The sequence below is a fragment of the Paralichthys olivaceus genome, chromosome 4 (assembly GCF_024713975.1).
Source record: "Paralichthys olivaceus isolate ysfri-2021 chromosome 4, ASM2471397v2, whole genome shotgun sequence".
Classification (NCBI taxonomy): Eukaryota; Metazoa; Chordata; class Actinopteri; order Pleuronectiformes; family Paralichthyidae; genus Paralichthys; species Paralichthys olivaceus.
In genome coordinates, this window is record NC_091096.1 from 16,340,247 (window position 1) to 16,365,458 (window position 25,212).

Here is a 25,212-nt window from a genome sequence, read left to right on the forward strand (position 1 = left end):
CAATGTATAAAATTTAATTTGTTTTGAAAATTAGCTTTACCGCAAGGTCACACATATGCAAAGCAAATGAAATATTGGGGGTCTAAGTTTAAAATTAAACTGAACACAAAGCTACACTGCGGTTTTGCTTCACCACACAGGAAGTGTGTTTTAATTGCCCCCTCGCTCTGATTCGAAGTGAACAGGAGGGGAAGGTTCGCTGTGGCAACATTTGTGTACGTGTGAATAGCCCGTGACTGTGAACAGTGCTCCGTCAGACGGAGTGGCTTTGTGTGGGAGCATCAGTGGAAAACTAAAAAATGTTATCCTGGTTTGAGATACTTGAGACTGTAAAGTCAGGGTCTCCGCCACACAGACAGTGGTGAGAGATGAGCCACTTCCTGAAGGTGAAGGTGAACGAAGAGGGGCGCAACGGAGGCGAGGACTGAGGAGTGGGGGATCTGACACTGAATTAGGAGGGTAGTTGGTGACTGAGGCCGAGATAAACACATTAGTCCAGACGCAATGAAGTTGATAAAAAATATTTAATCTCATATTTCATTTTCATTTTCTTTTCAAAATAAGCAACATACATCAGATGCATTTCATTTTTCAAACCAGAAATATACAGATTTTCTTTCGCCGTTCCTGACTTCACCCTCGTCTCAGCTCCCACCGCGTTCCTGTCCTGAAGTGTCATTGGTCAGAACTGAGCACATAAAAATGATGTCATAGGCAGGCAACATTGCAGGCAGAAAAAAAAAAAGACAGACATTAGAAAATAATGCAGGCATACACCCACTTAACATCACCAGACCATCAACAGGCATACTGTATAAAATACAACCATTAAATAAGGAGCTAGCTATGTACAGTCTCATTTTAAAAAATAGTCTCATTTTCAACCCGGTGCAAATAAATGCTTTTTTTTTCCTTTGCAGCTGTCAGCCTGATACATTCGTGGTTGTAATTTATTTTCTCTTCAACATATAACATAAAAACACTTTGGTTTGGTTGCAAACAGCCAAAACCAAATCATACATAAACACCAAAAAAAAAAACAGTATTTGGATGCAATACCACACAATTGTCACCACTATTTGCTGTAAAATAACCACATACAGTAGTAGACACACACATATCAGGTATTCAGACAGTCCCTCCCGGCATTATAAAAAGCCATCCTTCACCAAGCAAAGAGTGTGTTTGTTGAGGAGGCTGTAATCAGTCTGCGACGCTCGCTCTTGGGGGACAGTCTGTTATTGTCTTTCAAGTGGATTCCTCAAAACAACACAACAAAATCAATGGCCCTCTGGAGTGACAGATCCCGAGCCTGTTGATATTTAAGCATGGAGATGGATGGGTGGAGAGGGAGGGGGAGCGAGCAGGAGAGGTGACGGCAGGCAGACAGGCAGGGCACGAGGATGACAAAATGGCAGTGGAGAGCTCCAGTCGCTGCTAAGGGGCTTCAGAGTGATAAAGATAGACGGAGAGGCAGACGACCGAACAGACAAAAGGGGGTAAAAAGGGAACAGAAAGACGTATGGGGCGGCGGGCGAGGTGGGGGCTGGGATCGGTGGGATGAGAGGAGACCTCCTCAAATGTAGCCTGAGCTGTGATCTTTCAACAGATGCTCGACGAGAAGCCCAGGAGACCGTCCCTTCAGACAGGGTCGCAACCCCGCTCACTGACGAATGAGGAAACCGCAGAGAGCAAACGGAGAGAGGCATGATGGGAAGAAAGATCTAAAATAGCATAAAACACACACACACAGACACACACACACCCCTCTATCCCGGACATCTCAGGCCTAAGTCCCCTCAGAGCCTCATGTTGTCACACAGCGACTTGCTGCTCATCTAGCTGACGGCCCTCTGCACCAGCACACCAAATAACAGCTGGCACTTCTGCTGCACACACACGCACGCGCACACACACACACACCGAATCTATGCATCAGTCTACAGCTGGAGGGGAGATACAATTGCAACACATTCCGACGCTGAGAAAAGCAACATGTCTTTGATTTCGTAAACGTGTATACGCAAACTCTTTCGCACAGTTCACATATACAAGCCTGTGTCTCTGGGAAGGCAGATCAAAGTTGAGCTGTGGGCACAGGAGGTGGGGCAGATGGAGAGGGCAGCCAGCCTGAGGCACAGCATCACAGGGAGCATGTATGTGTGTGTGTGTGTGTGTGCTCAAATGGGATGTTGTTTTCATCTGCAAGCTAGTATAGGTGCGGTATCTGTAGGCGAGCAGTGTATTGACATGAGAGATTTGTGTGTGTGTAAATGCTGTCGTGCGTGGCTGCCGAGGCCCGTGCAGGCACATGCATGCACGCACACGGGACATGTGAGGAAAGGAGACCAGCCTTTCAAACCAGATTAGGGCTGCGGCTGCCTGAAGGCCTGCCTGCCTGGCGACACTCTGCATAGACTGGGTGACATCTATATTAACAACACGACAGCAGAAGGCCCCGTCTGCTGCGCCTCCTGTCAGACAGAGAACATGGATCTCTGACTGACGGATGGACGGAGGTTTTGACATGTTTTTCAGGGGTTAAACACGGCTTAGTTGGGTATTTACTACTGATTAAAGTTTAGGGCATAACACAAACTGTCTCATACTTTAAAGTGTTGTTCTTTTTCCTATGGGTATGATTTAATAATGATTATATAATCACTATCTAGTGATCTAGAAATACAGACTCACTTTATTTTTAACTGATATCATTATCCAGTGTGCTTTGATTTTTTCTTCTATCATTATGTCTTTAAAGTGGAAATGTTGAGGAGAAATCTGCACCATAGTCAGAGAAGCCATCTGGAATAGTGGGACAAACCTCATGAGCTGAGGTTCTGTGGGTCCTCAAAAAACCCATAAAGTTTTCACTGGCCCTCTCAATGTACTGGTCATCTGAAGGCCGTGTGTGTTCCTGTTCAGTGCTCACTGGGCAACCCTCCCCATTACGCTTAGCTCGACTGAGTCAGTGGAACAGGGAAGATGTGGTGATGTCAGGAGTAGAGGATGAGCAGCGAGGGGTCATAGACATGGAAGGAGAGGGGAAGCAGCTCGAGCAGCAGCATTAACAGCAGAGTTTTTGGAAATAAGCTGTGTCTCAATTCAGGGGCTGAATCCTTGCATCACAACCATGTGACCAGACTGTACCATTTCGAAGGCTCCTTAAAATGTGGCCAACAAATGCATCCTTCCTCCCGAGAAACAAAGGCTCCAATGGATGCATCCTTCCCGGCCCAACCCATCCCAGGATTCAAGATATCCAACACTTAAGTATCACGCTTCAGCTCAACCACACGGCACACATGTAGGGACATTAAAGACATTTCTTTTCATGTCCAACTTCAGCTCTGTTCATGGAAATCCTCTGTAGACCAGATATTCTTATTCTGGTTCAGCCTTCAACATGGTCTATGCACCCCACAAAGACCACGTACCCTTTGGGATAAAGCCCCTGAATTGAGACAGAGCTTTGGAGGAAGGTTAATGGTGCCATCACAAGCTGATGGTCGACTTGCAGTAACTTCTTCATCCTCTCATGTTCGACTGGGGGCCATCTGGAAGATATAGTGACTCACTATTACTGTCACTCTGGGGTTAGCTGCTTAGAATGCTAACCTCAGTATATACATTTATTTCTGCAACACAACACATATACGTCTTTAAACTAAAATAATCACATATTGCCCATTTAAAAAAAATAATGATAATTTGGCCATTGTTCAACACAGAGAGATACCAGCACGAGCCGTCAGCTTATTGGTCTAGCTTTGTGTTTGTGTAGAAGGACATATCTGGAGGCTACCACCATAATTGCTAATCAACTTGGCTGGCTGAGTTAAGTGCAGGCATCCAGATTACTGCCAGTGAACATAATATCATTAGCACGTCCAAGAGGGGAAGAAAACAAAAGATACTTCAGTACAAAAACAATTAGAAAATATAAACATATTACCAAAGAATCATTTAATAAATACAGCGTGAGAGAAAAAAAAGGAAAGTCTTTTGTGGAGTGATGATGCAGAGTATTGTTATAAGGCTTGTCTTTTTGATAAACATGGATGCTCTGAATATGTCTTTGGAAAGGTGAGTATAAATGTTAAAACTCATTGTACTCCTTGTGTGACACTCGTGGCAGGAGAATAGATAGAGTTCACCGCGCTGTCAGGGTGATGGAGAGAGGAAAACGAGGAGCGCGGCTCACACGGCTGATAAAAAGGTCATTCCAGCCATCGTTCCCCGCTCGCCTTTAAAATCAATCAGAAGCATAATGGTGATAACAATTCAAGGGGTGTCTTGTCTTGTTTTATACAAAAATTACACATCGAGAAACTGTACTGTACATGGTGAGTGATTAGAGGCAGAGAAGAAAATGGGAGATAAGAAAAGGGAAGGACATTTGAGCTGAGCACGTCCAGAGCCGCCTTCCTCTGCTCCTCGGTGTCCAGTCATAGACAGAGAGAAGAAAAGTGGAGAAGAGACGAGTTGGTGGGCGGACACAGTCATCTACCCGGGGTTGTTTTTCTTCCTTTTATTTGGACTGGGACTGGGATCCAGTTTCAGCTCTCGGTACTGCACCTGTTAAAACACACACACGGAAGCACGCACGCACACACAAACACACACCACCCGGTCAGGTGGAAAGAGCAAAGGATGCTTGAATAGCACAGAAACCCTCCAGAGGCTCTCTGAGTCCAGCTGTGTGGAACAGTGGCCTGGGGGATGGGATTACACACTGATTACAACACACACAGACGCACACCAGCATACGAGTACACACATGCACGCACACACAATCCATATACACTGTTCAAAGCACCGACGCACAAAAATACACGTACACACGCATACTTCCACAGATGTGGAACAGTGGCCTACGGGAAGGGATCTCACAAACAAACAGAGACTGGGGCAAGGGCTCATGGGAAAGCTTGGAGAGACAACAGAGTCATCTCAGCATGGCGAGATGGTGAGAAGAGAAAGGGTAGAGGAATGGGAACGAGACAGAAGGTAGAAAAAGAAAACCACGAAAACCAACGACTGTGCTTTGCTACTAGTTGTAGTTAGTAACAATACATTAGTGATTGCATGTAGCTGGATACAAACTGTGCTGTATAACAAGGCACTGTATCATTAACTCTTTCAAAGCTGTTCAAGAAAGAACCCATAATAAAAGTCGGGCCGATAGACTCATAATGTTTATTAGAAAATGTGCATGCATGCAAACTCCCGACCAGAGGTTAACAAACACGCACATTGGAGATTTACACTGTTTGCATCATTCATGGAACAAAAAGCTCAAATATGACCAAGAACAATTTGTTCCACATCATTCTCTCCCCACTCAATCATGACTGAAGTGCAGTTAGCCGTCAGAGAGCAGTCTGTGTGGATCCCTTCTTAATAAACTAATAATAACAGGAAAGTCTCCCACCAAGAAAATATAAAACCCTGCTTCACCTGAACAGCTTTAAAAGAAGAGGCCACATTTATTTAAAGCCTCATGTTATATTATGTTGACATTTATTAAAACTCAGTAATTTTGTGTATGTTCCTCCAACTGTAGCCCTACTTGACCCTGCAAAGTTTTGCATATCACTGAGCTGTTTCTCTTGTGTCTATAGTCTCTATAATAACTGACTTCCCCAAAGTGTCAGAACTATTCCTTAAAACTGATGTTTGGTGGCATGTTGTGATCGCTTCAGAAAAGGTTCAGCATGAATCAAGCTGCCTTGTTGGCCTGTTACACTCATTTTGAATGACTTGACAAATTTGGGCCTAACTTTAACTAAGAGCTTAAAAAAAGCAGTAAAAAAGGAACTCCCCCTCTTTTTGTGGTTGGGTTCAGACGTATCATTGTGTACTTAGAGTTGTAGATTGCTTGAGTCCAGAGCGAACAAATCAATGATGTATAGATATGTAACGATATGATAATATTCTATAAGAGTAAGTTGCCTGGATCCAGGTGATGGGGCAGGTGGTGTTTCTTTGCTTTCCTTGTATATTTTGTGTGTGTATCTGTTTGTATTGTCAGATTTTTTCAATAAAATGAAAAACTCATCATCATCACTGAGGGAGTGTCACTTTTTCTCCCATAGGAAACTGACTCCCACTTGACGTGATGTTTTGCGGAGATGGCGAGCAGAGTTTAGAAAGAAAGTGAGGGACAGTCAGATGCAGCAGCATCACAGTGGCTGAGCTTCAACAACCAGAGACTGTCATCCTGGCAGTCTCTCGCTTTCAGATGTACGCACACACACATGTGAACGCACGCACAAATACAGTCGCTAGCCTCGACAGATTCAAGACACTGACAAGCACTAGCCACTGAATCAGAATACTAATAGAGAAAAAAAAAAAACTTTAACAGTCACAGCACCAAAGAGCAAGTATTGTCTGTGGGATCCCTCCCAGGCTTATGTACTGTAGGCTACTCTGCCTGTCTGACTGACTGACATCCTCTCTGATTCTCCAGGCAGACAACAAACTGACGTCAGTATGGTTCCTCTGTTCTGTCTCATGGTGGGTCTGTCTGCTGTGGACGGGAACAGCAGTGTCTCGCAGCGCTGGCTGGAAACGAGCCTTTATCATCCAACTTCTACTGGATCCCACTGTCGCTTCGGTGATGAATTCCAGTACACTCTGCCTGCAGTGTTCAAACCTGAGATGCTAAGATGTATGTGTGTGCTGTGTTTGTGTTTTCTAGGTAGTGCTCATGTTATGGGGACCTAATCTGTTTACAGTCACATAATGGGAGGTGGTCTTCTGTATGGGGACAAAAAACTAATCTCCATAAGACATGTTTTAATGTCAGGTTAAGATTAGGTTCAGGTTAAAGTGAGGTTAAGATTTAGGAAAACTTTACAAGGGGTTTACCCTGATGAATAAAAATACAGGCTACATAAGACAGTGCTGGGAAAAAGAAGCTAACATAGTAACATCAGAGGAAATGTGCCTTCATATATGGGAAACACAATCCACTGCCACAAATGTATTTTTCTGGTGAGACTTATGTAGGAAGAATCTGAAAATGCTGTCTTCAAAGGAATCCCCCCACCATTAAACTCTTTACATATACATTTTATTTGCATTTTGGAAAAAATTACTTGTACTTTTCAGATTCAAAAGGAGATGAAGGATAAATACTGGGGGAAATCTGACGGCTTCAATCATAAATGTCTTTGAATGTCTGCACATTGTGTACTGTGCCTGTGTCTACCTTACTTATCTAAGTTGCTTTATTAAGCTAAGGTTTAGGTTAAGGTTAGGATAAAGGTTGGGGGCACATTGTAACTGTAAGATCAGAGTATCCAGAAAATTGTGCATTTAGTCATCTACACATTAAAACTACCCATGCCTTCCACATCATGCAAAAACACATCTCTTAGCAAATACACACACACTCACACACACACACACACACACAAGCTATTTCTGCTCTGCTGTCTCACAGTGGTGGTCACCAATGTCCCGTTAAGGTGCTTACAGGGTGGTTAGGCCAGCATGTGTTGCTCTCTACACCTCACTAGGCAGACACACTGAACTGATTCCTCACTGTCCACAAGGCAAACTAACATCCCACCAGACAGCTGTGCAAATACAACCGGTTTGTCGGATACGGTGAGAGAAGAGACCAAAGGATGGTCTAAGAGGCGACACGGAAGCGATCCAGGTGGAGATAACGAGGGAGGACAGGAGGGATGGGAGGCAAAGACAGAAAGAAGGGACAGAAACACAGAGGAAGATGGAGGGAGTGAGGGCAGAGAGCGGGACAAACTAACAAAGGAAACAGGAGAGAAAATATTGAGAGAGTGACGAAGAAGAGTCTGGGTGAGACAGAGGGAGATCTGTGGACGTCCGGGTGATGACAGATACTTTTCTCATGTGGGTGTGGATCCTTTTATAGCCTTGCCAACTAAAGCAGACAACAGAACAAAAACCCAGGGGACAGAGAGGGGTTTACATGGCCCCATCTGTGTGTGGGAATGTGTGTGTGTGTGTGTGTGTGTGTGTGTGCAGTGGTACTTTCGTTAAGGGACCATGACAGTCCTGGCAGAGTGCCCACATTGACTGCGATCAATGACAGTGGTGCATTCATGGATGAAAATGTGAGTGAATGGTTGAATGATTTAATTCACTCATGAGTAAAGGAGTAACAGCACATCTGAATGCAGCGCACTAACACGAACATACTGCACATTTGTTAATATCAAATCATTTAAAAGAAATTCTTCATCTTAATGTAAAAAATGTCTCATTCTCACTCAATGTTTTGCTACAAGATTCAAACAAGCGGATCCAAAAGTAGGACAGGTATTATATGGGATCACTGGCTGGTTGTGGTCCCATTATACGGCCAAACGCCTACAGCAGCAAAAAGGAATACAGCAATTTAATTCTGCGCATTGACATTCCTGTCCAAACAAAACTCTTTGTCAGTGCAGACACACAAAGAAAAGTTTGCATTTCAGTGGAAAATAGGGTTTTGTTTCGCGTGAAGAGTAGTGAAGGGGATCGACAAAAAGAAAGGGTGCAGGGAAGAAAAAAAAAAACAATATCTCAATCAAACGGGAGTTTGTTTGTGAAGAGCTGCCAGCCAGGAGAAATGGGGCTTATGCGTCACAGGTTCAGTTCCACCTTACAGGTGACAGGCCTGCCTGATGCTGTACCCTTGGCTCCCAGCTCACCTCACCCACTAACAAACACAAGCACACACAACCCGACGTAGATAACAAGAGCTAGTTAAAGTCAAAAACAGAGGGAAAGGCAGAGGAGGCGAGGAGAAAGTGGGACGTTAGCATAATAAAAGAAACTGGAATTGGGTGAAAGTAAAAAGTGAGGTAATGTGGCGAGCACACAAGCAATTTGGGTACATGAACGGGGAGCTTAAAGGGAACAGCGACGGGAGAGGCAGTGGGTAAAGACCCGGCGTCGCTCAAAGGCTGCTCCACCCTCGCTCCTCTCCTCTCGCTATCCCAAATGTTGACAGTACAAGTGCAAAACAGGCTTTGAAGTGCGCTCTGCTGAAGGGGCGCCGTGTACCATGCATCGTGCTTCGTTTAACAGCGTTACCCACAAAGCATCCCGGGACCTGCTCCTCTATGCCGCTCTCATTCTCTCCCTCTCTCCCTCTCGCATTGAACCTTTGACAGTGTTTTGATGATGCTGGTGTGGGCAGACACACAGAGTGAAACCAAGGTGGGTGACAGTGAGCAAAGAAAAAGACAAGGCGAGTAAATAAATGAAGTCAAAAACGGCACAGGGGCTAGGTTTTAATGATACTGAGCAGAAAACTCAGCAGGTTTTTGTGATGCCTAACGGAGCCTAAGGGTTATTAAATGTTTCCAAGGAAACACTTTTGTGTACAGTTCAGACATTCGCAGATCGGAGGATTCAGCACTGATGTCTATCGTTGGGAAAGAAGAGGCATGTCAAGGTGACATAAGCCAGTGAGCAACAAAAATTACAAAGTAAGGAAAGTTTTGCCTGTTAGCTGCTGAGGCACGACACACACTGAAGAGTGACTAATTGGCCACTTGCGGTGAATTGTTTAAATTTGTCACAAAAGTGGGCAAGGACAAAGCAGAGGAGAGAGAGAGAGACACCTCTGGTAGATGTGAGTGATGGCATCTGGCAACGTTTCAACCTTTAACTCTCCTGTCTTTGACCCGTGTGTGTCCAGCGAGGTTTCATCCTCAACATAAATGTTGTCTAAAAATATTAACCAGATCCCCGCTGTTCATTAGGCACTAAATTGGAATTCATGCTTATTTTTGTACAGGGGGCTTGATCTGGCTTCTTTACACCAATCATAAAGGGCCACTTGGCATGCTAATTGCCTTGGCCCTATTTATGCACTCCGTAGCTCGCATGGCTAATGGCGTCGTAAAACATACTATTGCGCTGACACCTCCCAAACGCCAAGTAGGGAACACTTAGCACTATAAAGGTGCTCAGCTTGGCCTCGTTTTAGAGGACATGAAGGATTTCTTGATAATGGCCATAAAGATAGTGTACGCTGGTCAAAGATCCAAACCAGATACGAGAAACTGTTAAGAGGGACAGTGGCTCTCGCGCACCCATGCACTACACACACCATGTCAGCTCTTAACATTGCTGCTCACAGAGGGACATGATGATTTAGGTAAACCGTTCAGATGGTAAAAAGGTTGCTCCGCCTGTTGCAGCTTTGATGCATCACCAGGGATTCAGTTTTTAAAGGGTGTTTGACTTGTCTGTTACAGGCCCTGTGTCAGGTATTAAAAACCTTGATTAAATTAAAGAAACCTTCTGCTAACAGTATGATTGACGAGAAATTATTGTTACTGCTCCTAAATCCAAAGTTTATGTTATGTACTTGAATACAATAAACAGCAATGAATGATGAAGAACAGGGGCTGAAAGCTGTTCCACAGTCTGTGTTGCTGTGCGGCTATATACATTATGATGGACTGTGGGCCAGAATGGTTGCCCTTTGTATATAAAGTCATTAGAGCCTCATCAGTCCTGGCTGCACCAAAGCACCTCCAAATGATGCGGAACAGTACCCTGAAATACCCCCAACCCGCCTCACATGCACTGTTGCTGGGAGAGCATTAGTGTGTGTGTCTGTGTGCTAATGTATGTTTCTTAGGTCACACCGGGGCCCTGAAATAGCACTTCATTAGTCATCCAGGGTGTCAGGCATAGTAGGCCCCTGCACCAATGCCAGTGGGTGCCATGGACACGTGCCCCTGAGGGGACGCTCCATTTGGACCCCAACACCTCTCTGCATTGCTGAAGAGCCTCAGGGGCTTAATCCCCACAGACAGCTATGACCCGGCAAGGTGGCGGCGGGCATTGAGGTGAACCCACCACCGGAGGCAGCAGCGGGACGCACCGGAGATCAGAGCGTTCTGGTCTGTTTTTAGACCAACGACCACAGAACAGGGTGGAGAAAACTAACCTTATAGCATTCAATGAGAAAGAGAACAGTACAGGTTCTTTATCAGCTGACTAAGCAGAGAAATTACATTTCAATGACAAATAAAACTTCCCTGCCTTAAAAAATCAAACTACTCTACCTGTGCTTTCTGTCCTCATTTCTGGTTCCATTTCTCCATTTCCATCTTCCCTCACAAATATCTATTCTTACCCCCCACCTCCGTCTATCACCCACATGACTCAGTAAGTCTCCAAACTGTCAGTGAAACCTGGCAACAATTACCATTCCACCAGCTGCAGCAATAACTGTTACAGTAGCACTTAAAGTCTTACTTATACAGTAGGCACAACTCCAGCAGCACGGGCACCAGACCAGAGCAGCATGTCTGCCCCCACCTTCCCCAGCCAGCAGGCCCTCATTAGGGGCCTTGTAAAGTCGTCGTACCTGCCGGGCCTGGGCCTCCTCGCCGCTCCACTCCTCCAGGCTCCAGGTGTGTAAGGTGGCTGCACTTTACCAGAGGGGACAGCTTGGGCTCATTTAAGCCGATGACTACCTGCCTTGTGCCTACTGCTTCTGCAGGCCCCAGTAAACTACGAATGTGTAAAACTGCACGGGGGCAGAAAAGGGGGAGAACACGACGGGCTGGCAGGGGTGTGTAGAGGAGCAAGGATTATGACCCTGTAAAGATGAAAGAAGTTGCAGGCAACAAGCGATCAAAGAGGAAGTGTGTTAGCACTGAAGTGGCAGGGGATTGGTCTGATGTGGCCCCGGGTCGTTCGGCCTCAGCCTGAGTATGTGTGCATGTGCGTGTGTACTGAACTCAGCACAGCAGGGCTTAACGGCCACAGCGGACACCATCGGTGCTGGATAACACAACGACTTTCACAAGCTGCCGCTTAATTGCAGTTTAAACTGCACTTTGTCCTGAGCAGCACAGCACGTTACATTACACACACACACACAAATATATTTTACGTCGCAAAGGATCTGTCGTCTTCAGCCACAGAGTTAATCTGATCTCACGGTTAATGTAGAAGCAAAACCGCATGGAGCTGGTTAACTGTTGGTTTACACTCCGTTCAAATTACTAGCATAGCTGGAAAACAACAGCCAACTGTAATTGTGTGCGAGAATATGGAGTCAATCAACCTAGTTATATGCCGGGCACTAAACTCACTTAACCCTGTTATATTACACAGCTCCAGCTTTGTATGTGGAAATTGAATTGGACGTGGCAGCTATTAAAAGCAAAACACAGAAATGACTTTGAAATAATTTGATTAGGAGTCTGTGTGGCTCAACCAAAGGATAGACATGAAAAATAAAAGAGAGAGGAGCCAGCAGCTGAGAGGAGGAAAAAGAACGAGAACAGACGGGGACAGAGGAGATGATAAAAGGAGCCCCTAACCCATGTCTGGATCCGACAGACGTGTTCGTCAAAAAGATAAAAAAAGATGAAAGTGGACAGTTCACCCACCACTTGTACATCTGAGGGTACTCTGGACAGAAAGTCCAGCAGCTCGTTGTTGTCAATGGTGTAAGGGTCTCGCAGCTTCTTGGTGAATTTGTTCACCCCTGCAGAGACAAAAACAGTAGCGGACATGAGCACAACTTGTGAGTCAGACAAGTTGTATAAAAACCTGTGATTGTTATTGTCGCTAGGAAACAACTTATGAAATTGCCTTACACAGCAACAAATTTATCTGTTTACCTACTAAATCCACAAATGTCTGTCTGTTTGTATCTGGTACACATATCTGTTCATAACTGTGTATTCTCTGAGGAATCTGTTACAATTTAGGCATCTAATGCATGAAGTATTAATAAAATGACTCATAAAACCAGCCTGTTGTTCACTGATCAATATTCATACAATCACTTCCTCTAAGTAATTTATCTACAGATTAATAGCACAATGTTTTTTTGCTGCTTTATATCAATATGAACTACAAAGCTTTTAATTTGAAAGAATAGTGACCTATGTTCTGATTGTGTCAGTTGCTTAACAGACCCTTAAAATAACTGACATGCAATGTATATATTAAAAAAACCACTAGTTAAAATATTCAAACCTGTATATAAACCACACGTAATGAACAGTAATGAATTCAATTTTATTTTATGAAAAACATTGACGATAAAATCTTCTTAGCAGAAAAACCAGAGAGGATGAAAACAATTTTTCACTCTGCACCATAGAGGGTTAATAAAAAGCTTTGCACACAAACAATAAAAAGTGACATTATATTGTAGAACTGTTTAATCAGGACTAATGACAGGGAATAAATCTGAAGTCACTCCTGAGCATTAACACAGGCCAAGAGAACAGAACAATCTAACAAGGCAGTATCTTTATTGTGTATATGAAGTAACATCTTTGACATTAGCTCACCCCAGGCCAGTACGATGTATCGTAGAGGGATGAAGTAGATAATGATGGTGGCCACTCCGAGAGCCACAATGGCCAGCCAGCTTAAAAAAGGCACAGTCCAGTTAAATGTGCTGCGAAGAGAGAGAGGGGGAAATGGGCCTGTTAAAATTAAAAGACATGGAAAATACCGATAAGGAATGTCAACAGGAGGAATGGAAGGCATTTTCAAACTTAATACTTCTGCACTAACACTTCTTAGAGGTCAGCATCGCAAAGGAAGGGCATTATTCAGTTCAGAGGTCATGCAGGGTTAAGTGAGATGCGACTGACGAAGACAGACTGGCTGCCTTTGTGTCTCAGACTGGCAAGGGGAAGTGGGACAACCTGGCACTGTGAGAAAAAAAACCCCCAAAACATTGGGACGTGCGGAGCAAAGCAGAGTGGAGCAGGCCGGGTGCCGAGGAGCAGGCTTACGACTCACTTCTTTATCCTCTCGCCATAGGAGGCCACTTCATCCAGTGCATTCTGCACGCTGATGCACACGTCCTGAATGGCATAAAGCTTGTTCATGAAGCCCTTTCTCTCAGAGTCCTGCGAGAGGACAGATAGAGATGTAGGCGAGGGAGAAAGAAAGCACGGGTGAGGGTGGAAGAGATTGGGTGAGACAGAGGAGAGACAGGAGGAGAGAGACAGAGGGGAGAGGAGACAGAGGCATCTTTGCGAAAACAATACATTTTAAATAGCGTCGAAGATTTGGAGTGAGGAGCCAAATCATCGGATATCCTGCATGAACTGACAGAGCGCTTTCATTCCAGGCAGTAATAGAGATATAAAGTCGGCAGAACAAATCAAAATGTTTTCCTCCTTACTAAAGCTCACACAGGAAAATTTGAATATGTGAATAGAGAGACAGAATTAAACTGAAAGCCGAATGGATACATCAATCTTTCTCTCTTTCTCTCTCCCTCTCTCTGCTGCTGCCAAGACAGCTAGGAAGACCGGGCAGAGCCCTCTTTTGTTCGGCTGGCTGGCACACTGTGATGATGTCACCAGCAGTGACATCATTATCATCCTTATTAACGCCGTCAGCCACCATGAAGAGCTCCTCCTTTTCAACTTTTGTCAGTTGAGAACTTGAGAATACTACACGTGAACTGAGGGCAGAAACCACGACCAGGCAGGCAATGTAAAATGTCCTCCAACCCACAACCCCCACCTACTGAGACAAAGTGAAACATTTTTAAGAAGTCATGCAACAAGCTGCCTGCTGACTGACTGACTGACAGGCAGGGACAGGATGGATGTGGACAGAATGAGGTGACGGAGAGGGATCGAGAGCCGTTGGCTGAATCAGGACATCAACACGCAGACTGGCTGTGGTGCCTGGATGTGATTGGAGGGCATGCTGGGGAGACAAAAGTGGGACATGACCAGAAGAGGAGGAATATCTCATTACAATCATCAGAAAGTTCAAGAGATTAGAGCGTCCAGTGGTGCGTTCACATGTGGTCAGATTGCAGTACGGCGACAGTAGGGGGAATATGAACAACCGACTTAAATTATAAGATCATCATTTTCCAGAGAGTAACCTGTCAAAAACTCTCAATCAATCAATTCAACTTATGTGTATATCACCTTTTATACAAGTTAGTGCAGTTCTAAGTGCTTCACAGTAGCCAGAGGAGACAAGAATCACACAAATGAATACAATGAAAACACCATTAAAAAAGAATTTAAAGCAAAAATAACAATTTAAACAATTTAAGATAATTAAATTGAAGAAATAAAAGTCAATAAATGGGATAAAACATACTGATAATAACAAACAGATGAAATAGAATATAATTTATAGATTCAATAAAATAACGTCTATAAACCACACCAAATCAAGAGGAGTAAAAATGTATTTGTCAAAGATTTGCAAATTAAAAAACAGAATCAAAGGATTAGATTCAGGAGAGGATTATGGATTAAGGATAAGACTAGATAAGATTTGTGATTTTTTACACAGCTGAAGAATCTTACTCCAAATAAAGCAACAAGGAAAGCGCTTAGTAAGAAAACCAAAAGAGGAGTAAAATAAACTTTAATAATATGAAAGGTTATGGTTAAATCTTCCATGGCCACCAAATACAATATCTCTCTTCTGTTAGAGAAACATCATGTACAGTAATGGCCGTGTTATTGATGAAGATGGATGGACATTAGAAGTAAAACACTGACTAATCCTTATCATTATACCCAAAGAGGACAGTGAAGCAATCAAAGACATGAAACCTCCAGGACCCCAGGGGCCTTAACCACATTTTGCTCCATGCGACCCCCCCCACCTCACCACAATCCTCCCACTGAGACCCGACTCTCCCACCCACCCTCTTCTTCTTGCTCTCCGTCCTCGGATCAGATAATGTGAAAAATGAACCATAGAGAGTCGCAGAGACCACATGGCCTCCCAAGCAAAACCACACAAGACAAATAGATATAATTAGACAGAGTCCCTGGGTTATTTTTCTTCGCAAATATTTTACAAGACTCCCTTTCTTTCTTCCTCCGTCTCTCCTCCTCTTCTCAGCTCTCTCCTCAGAGTCCATCTGTTTTTCATTGCTCGCTCAAACAAATCTCAGAACGCAGGGTCTATTGTGCTGGGCTGGGTTAGGCCGAGTCGAGCCGGGCTGGGCCGGGTCAGGCCATTATATTTTCGGGCCCGCACTCGGGGGAGAGTGTTTGAGGGCCAGGGGAGTGGTGTGAGAGAGCGGGCGGGGGTGGAGAGGATAGGTCAGAGGTCGACGGAGTATAAACCATTGCCACATGCCCCTCGGACTGCGGTCTGACTCCTATTTCCTGTCTTCAAACACGGCTCAGGGAGGCGGGAGGTAGCAATAACAGAGAGGGCCACGGAGAACCTTGTTTTCCCAGCTTCCCCGCACACTGTGCACATATGGAGCCAGGCAACCTGTTCTTATAATGCAACCTAATATGCACAAACACACACACACACACACACACACACACCCTACAGCTATTAGATAAGGTTGATGTGCACACCTGGTCTTGCTGTGTGAGTCTACAAACGATATCACATCCTGACACTGATTAGAGGATGAGGGCCTTTGACTTTTACAAGCAATTTCCTTCATACTGAGAAAGTTTCTTTTAGACTGTAATGTGACCACTGACAGAGAGGGACACCGAGCAGAGAGACAGGACATTAACACTAGTGAACGACCGGTCGCTCTGTCGCTCACAAGGCAAATGAATAGAAATTGCTGCAGACATTTAAATTAAGTACGCATGAGGACATTCTGATTTACTTAAGCAATTAGAGACAAAGCACACTTATTTTTAAATATTGAAATACCCATATTGGTCGTCCACAAATTCAAACATCACTGCCAAAATTAAAAGAATCTTTCAGTTGAATTACATATTTAATTTGAACCGAGGGGGCAAGAGTGGATCCATCTCTATTATTATTAGTAGTAAATCAAGATTCCGTCATACTTTGTGTGTTTTATTAAAGAATGAGTGTCAAGAGTTAACCACGACCTAACACGTGATTTGTAATGAGAACGTGTTTTTCCAGTCCTGACCAGCTTCAGGTCCCACTCAGACCGAGGAGCAGGGTTATTACAGGAGACTCATTTATTTCCATCCGTCTCTTCCTGTGTGTGTCAGGGAAACTAAGTGGGTTTGTTTGGAGACCTGAAGGCACGGCTAATAAAGAGAAGTCTCTGAGGCCGCTTGCTCTGACTTGGCTTCACAGTTGCAAGTCATGTTAATGCTCAAAGAATGCTACAAATCCCAACACTTCTGACAACAGCGTTCTGATGGATGTTGCTACACGGCTTGACTCGTGCAGACAGATAGCATAATAAGGCTGCCTAATGAGTTTAGCATCATGCATTCTGATAGACTGCAAGTGTGGAATCATCTGTAATGTGTTAACGCCAACGACATGTTACGGTACCTGCCAGTTCAGTCTGCGCTCTACAAATTATCACCGGGGATGACAGAGCATTCACTCTCGACTGTTTCACCTATTGAAAAAATAATACTTTTCTGTCAGGTACTTAAAGTATACCGTGTTTCCCTGTATGCAAAGTACAGTACAGTACATACTGCATAACACTACATGCAATGTAATTAATTGTGCTTAAAAAAATTCCAATATAATTTTGACACAAATCACAAAGATCTATTGCTTGTTTTCTGCAGCAACTGCTCTACATCTGAAATAACACAAAAGATGCAAAAAGATTGCGTAAACTGTTCAGCAGGAGCAGTAGTATAAAATAAAAATATAAAAGCAAGAATATAAAAACACTGCATTTAATTAAGCATTCACAGTTGACAGAATATATAAGAAGAATATAGATTGTTTTGACCATCAGAACTCTGCTAATGCTTGGCAATTGTCTGCAATACATTCTCTTATAGCTAATATAAGGAATCAACCTTTATTATTCATTCTCTTTGTGGTTTCTTGTGCGACGGTTTATCTCTTCTATGAAAAATCCTTTTATAATCAACTATATAGAAAAAAGTCTGATGTGAGTTCAGGGTTAGGTAAGTAGAGCAGTTTATTACCATGTATTAAATTCTAAAAAACTGCATTGAGAAACTGAATGACATGTTTCTATGTTTAGAAGACATTATTTGAAATTAATTAACTCCAATTAAGTTGGTAATAGTGAATATTTGCTGATGTATTGTCCCTTGTTGGCAGAAAGCTGCATGTTTTAATTCCATACATGCCATTTGAGGACAATATATGCAGCTTTTGTGGTTATGTCCAAAGTTTGCATCATTGTTTGGATGTGTGGTGTGTGATATGAAATCTCAGCCGAGCACCCATCAGTTCAGCGCTGAGCCACCCTGCGTGAAAGTGTGCAAAGCAGGCTGCATCATGGGAGCGCTCCCATCAGGAGAGACAGGGACGAAGAAGGCTCGTTAAAGTGATTTGAGTTGTTTGCATGTGTTAAGAAGAAACAACCCACAGTGACACTATGAGAGCCCAGGGACACACACACAGAGACACACACACACACACACACACACACAGAGAAACAGCCCACTCAGGCTAACCACATTGCACTTGCTGGTAAACTGTGGTAAACAAATGTGGTAAACTCCTTGAAATGCTTGATTAAATATTTAACAAAAGAACACTTCACAATGCCTCTGTGTACTCGACTGCTCCATTTCTCTTTCAGAGCATCGTGGCAGAGTACGTCTATATACAAAAAGTGCAAAGTGAGCAGTTGTAAACTTTGCAAAGACAGTTTGTTCTGTACTGACCTAAGGCCTCGAGCTAAACAAGAGAGAGGTCACTGAGGACTGTCAGGATGGACTCAAATATCTGTCCTATATCTGCTAGGTGAAAATAGAGAGAGCCATTTGAGACTGTTTTAACCTCCGATGGCGTCGCTCTCCCTGCTGGGTTGCACCATAAAATGATAAACTGGTTATAATGCAGCAGCATATATATCCCATCACAGCACAAAATGAGTCTGAACCCCAACTGGCTTCTGCTCATTGCTGCTGTGCTAAAATTGCACCTGTTTTTCTTTGTTTTTCCTTTTGTCCTCTCTCAGTCTGGCAGCACAGTAAAAATTGAAATGTCATATAAAATGTGACAGGATGCTAATATGTGGCTCCCAAAGGGCGTCTGAAAGCGCTGTTGTTGAATTTGTGACTGCGGAGAGTCAGGACCCCTCCCATTTTCACCCCAGGAAAAAAAAAAGGCAAAAAAAAAATTAGCAAAAGTTGAGGAATGCTTTAGTGGCAACAGACAAATTCAATTTCCAAAGCCTGAGCAGGGATTAGGAATGATAGGATAATAAAGAGTGCATGCAATTAGCAATAACAGTAGACATGTATCTGTCACTAAAAACTGTAATCACATAAATACAAAAATATATTGTGGTTCAACCTATTGGTATTTTGGGTGCCAGATGTGAGTTACAATGCTGAGTCAAAATAATACAATGTTAAAATTGTCTACCTTCAAAATAAGGCAAGTAACACGAACATGGATATGATATTTTCATGGTGAGTCAAATGTTTAATTTTCATGACAATTGAAATAGTTTGGCTAAAACAGGGACAGGTATAGACAGACTACTGCCCTTAAAAATAAATCTAATATCTTCCATTAGTGTCATTAGTATTACAAACTCTACTGTAGACCAATAAGTCACAGATTTAACCAACTGGGATTTGAGAATAGTTCCTCAGGGAGAAAAAAAAAAAGAAACTTGGGGACCCAGTGGCCTAGAAGAACATCTCCCCGCTGTCAGCATATGACAAAAATATGAGACAAAGGCCCAGCCTCAGAGACCACCATGCACCCTGGCACCTTGCCAGTGCCACGTGAAAGCGGCAGATGTGATTTTTTTGAAATAAATTATTTATCCAACACAACAGTTAATCCACGAGCGAATTTGGGGGAATACATCAATTTTTCCCTTCCTCTGTTTTGATCATAAACACATAAATATCTGTTTATCTAGGGCGTTAAAATGCGCCGCCTGTCCTCCTGTCTCTCATCAGGGCACGATGAGACGTGGAGCGGCGTCCCCTCTCCCACGGGCCCACATGGCTGGATGTGAGGGGAGAGCGTAATAAGTGTTTCTGTGTGTATCAGAGGTACATAAAGATTTCTATGAGAATATCTTTATTGGCAGAGGGTTTGCGCCCACAAGGCCAAAGTCAAACTGCACTAAGACTGTCAGCTGAAGGTGGAGCGGGCAGACAATGCTCTCTAGTGCTAATTAATCTCTTCACCCAGCCCAGTCCCACAGCGAGGATAAATATACACGTATTTAAAAGAGAGGGATAGAGGGGACGAGAGAAAGAGGGAATAAAAGGTAGAGGTGTTGATGGTGACTTATTTTCAGTTTGACCTCTGCTTCCTCTCCTAAAGAGAAAGGTTTCTGTTGTTATGAGTGTGCGCTTGTGTGCACGTCTCTAATGTGTCTAGGGTGGTGGGAGGTTATTTGCCACTGATCATCTTTCCCCCCCCATCTACCCCCGGGGGTCTCCCATCACTTCCACCACACCAGCAACTCCATCAGACTCAAGGTCGGCCACGACACAGACACACACACACCACCCTGTACCTTCTGCACTTCCTCTTCCTCACCTCCTGCTGAATGCCACCCAACCCCTATCAAGCCTGAACCCCCCCCACCCTTCTTCACCTCTGCTCCCCTGCTCCTGCTCTCTCCTTCCCCTGTCCTTCCCGGGATCCAGCATGGCAGTGTGTGATGAATGGGACAACATTACTCTTGTCCTCTGTTGGCCTGGTTTAGCAGCTCCAACCCATCTCCCCCCATCCGTCTGTCAGACTGTTCTGTCTATTTGTCTGTCTCAGTCTCTCCGTCTGTGCTGAATTATAACAGAATAAGTAAAGGAAAAGAATATATGGTCTTTTATATCTTTAGATAAAGTGCAGAATATAGATAATTATGTCAGAAATGTATTTTTAAGATGGATATACTTTTTTGATTCTGTAAGGATAATGCATCCACAAGGGTCTATTCTATTTAACTACTTTTTTAATTTTGACATTATTGAATTCCTTTTTTAATTTTGACATTATTGAATTCCTTTTTTATTATTGAAATAATATCTTGGTCTTGTTTGGGTTAAATTAGATTTGATTCATCACCTTCGTCTTTAAAACTTGCAAACTTTGCCGTACTTTTAATTACATCTCCATGTGCACAGAGAGACAGGCAATAGAAACTGTTGTAACAGCCACTGTTTTAAACCCTGTTTTGGAAGGAAAAAAAACGACAGAGCGAGAGTGCATCTCTATGAAGTGAAGGGATCATGTCTTCAAAAAAGTAAATAAAATATGCATCCTCTCTGTGCTCATTACAGATTTATGACTCTTGTTAAAAGAAAAGGTGGCGGCTGCCTCCTTACATGTCTGACTTTCAAATTCAGACGACACTGCTGTCAAGTGTTGTGCTCCACATTCTGTCCAATGAGAGACCGGGAGGGCTGAGTGTGTGCCATCTTCGACATCCTATCCGGTGAGAGTCTCAGAGAGAGTTACTTTGGGCGGATGAGAGCGCACAAGAACTCCTCACCTACAGTGCAACGAGTGCTCGTCGTAGCGCTTTGATGCATAGTTCATCAGTCAAAAAGTTCAGTTGCTACAGCCGCTTGTGTGCATGCGTTTCAGAACAATAACGGTTGGGGGGAATAGGCATCGCTGCATTAGGCATAATGAGCAGTGGGACTTGCTTTAGTAATATGAAATAGTTTGGCTGTTTCTGTAGCAACTATTTAGAAAAGTGCATTCAAATCCACGACACACACGCACACACACACATAACTCAAGGCTCTGATTTGAAAATTAAGGGTTATAAATTGTGAAAACAACTCTTATTTCTGAGAGAGATGTAATTAGAGCATGTTTTAAAATATCTTAATCTAAAAGTGTATTTTTGGCACACAAAAAAAAAGTACAATAAACAACTGAGATTGTATTCCTCTATGGTCCCTGTCCCTTCATATATAATATTCAACACCAGTACAAATACTCTCAAGTTACTCCCAGTGTCACCCTTGAAGTACCCCAGAGCCAGAAGTCCCACAAGCAGAAACAAAGTTGTCACACCTCAATCTGCAGCTCTAACATCACAGTGTAAAAGGTCGACAGTGCAAAAGGGAAGTCACACACGGAACACGGAAGCAGCCTTCCATGCTGGAGCCCCGTTAGCGTCCCCATCACCTTAGAGAGCAGGCAGAGGCAGAGGCCTCGAGGTGGGGTAAAGGTTGCGGGCCGAACGTGCAGTGTGTGGGTGTTAATTGAGACGCGGACAGGGAACAGGTGCTGTGTACACAAACCCCCGACAGGACGGAAGACAGAGGCCGCTGGACAGACGATGAACTAATAGGAAACCCGAAGACAGCGACAAACACCACCAGGAGTCAAGTGCCAGAGCCACACACATGCCCACTTACCACCATCGTTCGTATCCACTCAAAGTGCCAGGAAGCCAACATATCCTCGAGGATATGGTTTTTATCACAGCTCTCCTCCCAGGGGCCTGGTTTAGGGTCCTTTTGGATAGATTACAGTGAGATTTTCTCTTTACAACCCACAGAAATTAAGGTGAAAGGGTTAGAGAGAAAAAAATATTGGATGCTTTACAAGTGGGGCCTTGAAGAAACAAGGCTGTGCCATGTGTGTATAATATTGTCTACCACTAAATGTAGACATTGTAAACGTAGGCACTTGTCAATACTCACCTTTGTTTAGACTTTTGTATTTTGTAGAAACAGGATGGATTTAAAAGCCATGTGAGGCTTTTATTTGGGTGAATTGTTGAATATAGCGATATGCAGGGGAGCATCTAGTCTATAATCTCAACAATAGCAGTGGTGAGTACTCAGTAAATGTTGTTAAAGTGCAGGTATACATAATAAAACTACAAAAAAGTTAATTTAAATAACAAAAACCAGAGTTAAAGTAGAAGTGTTAAGAGAAAGACAGAGTCAGAGAATGAAGGAGAGATGACAGCAGAAGACAAAGCAGGAGATGTGTATCTGGGGGGAATAGAAATAGTGAGGGATGATCCACCTGATGTATGTGCGTAACAAAGAGGGAAAAACAAACAAACAATGCAGTGTATTTTGCATAGAGAGACAATACTGCTGCATGCCTCTTTCACCCTCCTTTTTGTTTTCATTCCTCTCTATTAGCCAAACATGATTAAAATGCAGTTCCTACCAGCGTCTCTGCTGAACAATGGAAAAACACACACACACACACACACAGAATGAGATGGGAAGAAAAATGAAGCGGAAAAGTCAAAAGCATCTTTTACAGCGTGACGCTTTTTATCCTTCACAGGCGGCGAGAAGAAAAGAACACAGACATTCAAACTTTTTCTATCCCCCTCCTCAGCCTCTGAGAACACCCCTTGATACCAGAGGACAACCCCGCTCAATAGCCTCCCCCCAGAACAAAAATTTCAGTCACACTCTTTTTATTATTTTGCAGAACATTGATATAATTCCCAGTGCTCTCTTTAGTCCAATTACATTATGCCAAGTCACTATCCTATCTAAGCGATCAGCGCAGTGCCGTGACTGGGACTGAGAGGGGAGCGCCAGGGCTCGGGGAAGGTGCAGCGCAGCGCCGTATGCTATCTGGAGATAAGTCGAAAAAAAAACTGTTTTAACCATATTCACACTGAGTTAAAGTGTGTGCCTTATTTAACATTTCATGGAGCGGAGAGCAGAGGCACTTGAGGCGCTCGTTTAATGGTACACAGCAGAAGAGACGGAAGCTGTGACATAGATGGGGGGGAAGGAAAGACAACAGACAGACAATGTATGTTAAAAATCAGGCCTGTAGGATGGGAAGTGGTGCAGTGTGCTAATACCATTCTGTGAGCCAATTAATAAACACACGTGTAGGGTTGTGTGTGTGAACATGTGTGTGCATGAGTCATACCTACAGGGAAAGCATCAGAGGGTGGAGCAGCTGTCTCAGCAGTACAGATGAGGGGGATAAAGAGATATTGAGGGGTATGAAGACGACTGTTTGGCAGGAGAGATGAAGAAACTGAGAGGATCTTGTATTCTCAGTCTCATATACACAGTGGAGTCATCGGTAAGACTTCCAAACGTAGGAAAAACCCCATTAGCCTTCACCAGATGTACATCCAAACTTACGATAACCTTTTTGTGACCAAGGGTTTGCTGGGTATTAACCCCCCCCCCCCGTATCATGACCCTGTATGACATAATTAATAAGCTGATGTCTAAAAGGGATAAAACCAGTCTTGGAAAGTGGTTTGACCTTCAAATTGAAAGAAAAAAAACAACAAATTGCCGATTCCTGTGGAGAACAACTGGGTAAATAAATTTGCCTAAATTATAGTTAAAAATTCAGATTTTACAGATCAATAAGAGCTAATGAATAATATCAACTCTGCATTTTACCATCCACTGTGCACATGAGGGAGATGGAAGCGGAAAATGAGCGAGAAACTCGAGACGAGAAAGATTTTGTAGGTGCGCGTGCGTGTGTATGTGTGCGAGCGAGATAGAGATAGATAGACGCAGGGAGAGAAAGAGAGAAGGAGTGCACCGAGCAGTAAGCCCGTGAGCAGGACATGATTGCAATGTGTATCTTATCGGTGTCAGGTCCTCCTGAGGCTAGTGGAGCCTAGCTGAGCGGAGCACGAGCGCTTCAGTGACCAGTCAACCGTGTGAGGGGTAATCTCCTCGCTCAGTCTCTCTCTCTCTTACACACACACACTCCGTTTTTCCAGTAAGCCCCCCCCATTCTCCTCTGGGAGGCAGTTGAGCCACTCTAGCAGAGAAGCTCACACAAACACACAAACATATCGAAGCGCACAAACAGTTGCACCCATGCAGAGCCGCAGGTGATTGCCTCATGCCAGCTCTGGACGGTCACCCCACAGGTGAGAGGAGACATCACAGGCTAGATTGCACACTGAAGCCCCTGCAGCCAGGAGCCTGCAAATATAGCACTGAGTTGGAAATGCTGTACCTCTCTCAACGTTATTTTAAGCTGAATTGGAAGATATTGAATTGGCACAAAAACACAGGGGGAATTATTTCAAAATTCAAAAAAGACAGAACATAAATAAAAATCTTGGGGTTGAAGCCATTGACAGTTGCTGCTTTCCACCTCTCCCCAGTGTCAGGGCCCTGGGATTGTGCATGAATAAAGGCATTTCCTCTGTTTTAATGTAGGCTTGTGCTTCATCTAACATGACAAGTCAAAATGTCTGCCACAATAAAAGTCTATTCCATTATTTGTGAAAATGCTCTCAACATATTTTTCCAAAAACAAAGCCAATAATCTCTGATAATAATAAAAAATAATCAGTGTTACTAGGAAGGAGATGTACATGGCACAAGG

The 25,212-nt window shown here is 43.6% G+C and overlaps 1 protein-coding gene across 11 annotated transcripts in view; it reads right to left on the reverse strand.

The window, feature by feature from the left end:
- Nucleotides 1–3,941: 3,941 nt before the first annotated feature.
- The window catches only part of mctp1a (multiple C2 domains, transmembrane 1a), a 138,979-nt gene continuing 117,708 nt past the window's right edge, over nt 3,942–25,212 (reverse strand). For 7 of the 11 annotated variants that reach the window (XM_069523926.1, XM_069523928.1, XM_069523918.1 and 4 more), the window contains 5 exons: nt 22,275–22,373; nt 13,777–13,886; nt 13,317–13,426; nt 12,402–12,499; nt 3,942–4,578 (listed from right to left, as the gene is read on the reverse strand). In XM_069523926.1, coding sequence (XP_069380027.1) covers nt 4,507–4,578; nt 12,402–12,499; nt 13,317–13,426; nt 13,777–13,886; nt 22,275–22,373 — 489 coding nt within the window. In that variant the 3' untranslated portion in view covers nt 3,942–4,506. Of the gene's footprint in view, nt 4,579–12,401; nt 12,500–13,316; nt 13,427–13,776; nt 13,887–14,287; nt 14,701–22,274; nt 22,374–25,212 lie in introns of those variants that run through there. The other 4 variants (XM_069523920.1, XM_069523919.1, XM_069523921.1 and 1 more) reach the window with 3 other exon arrangements.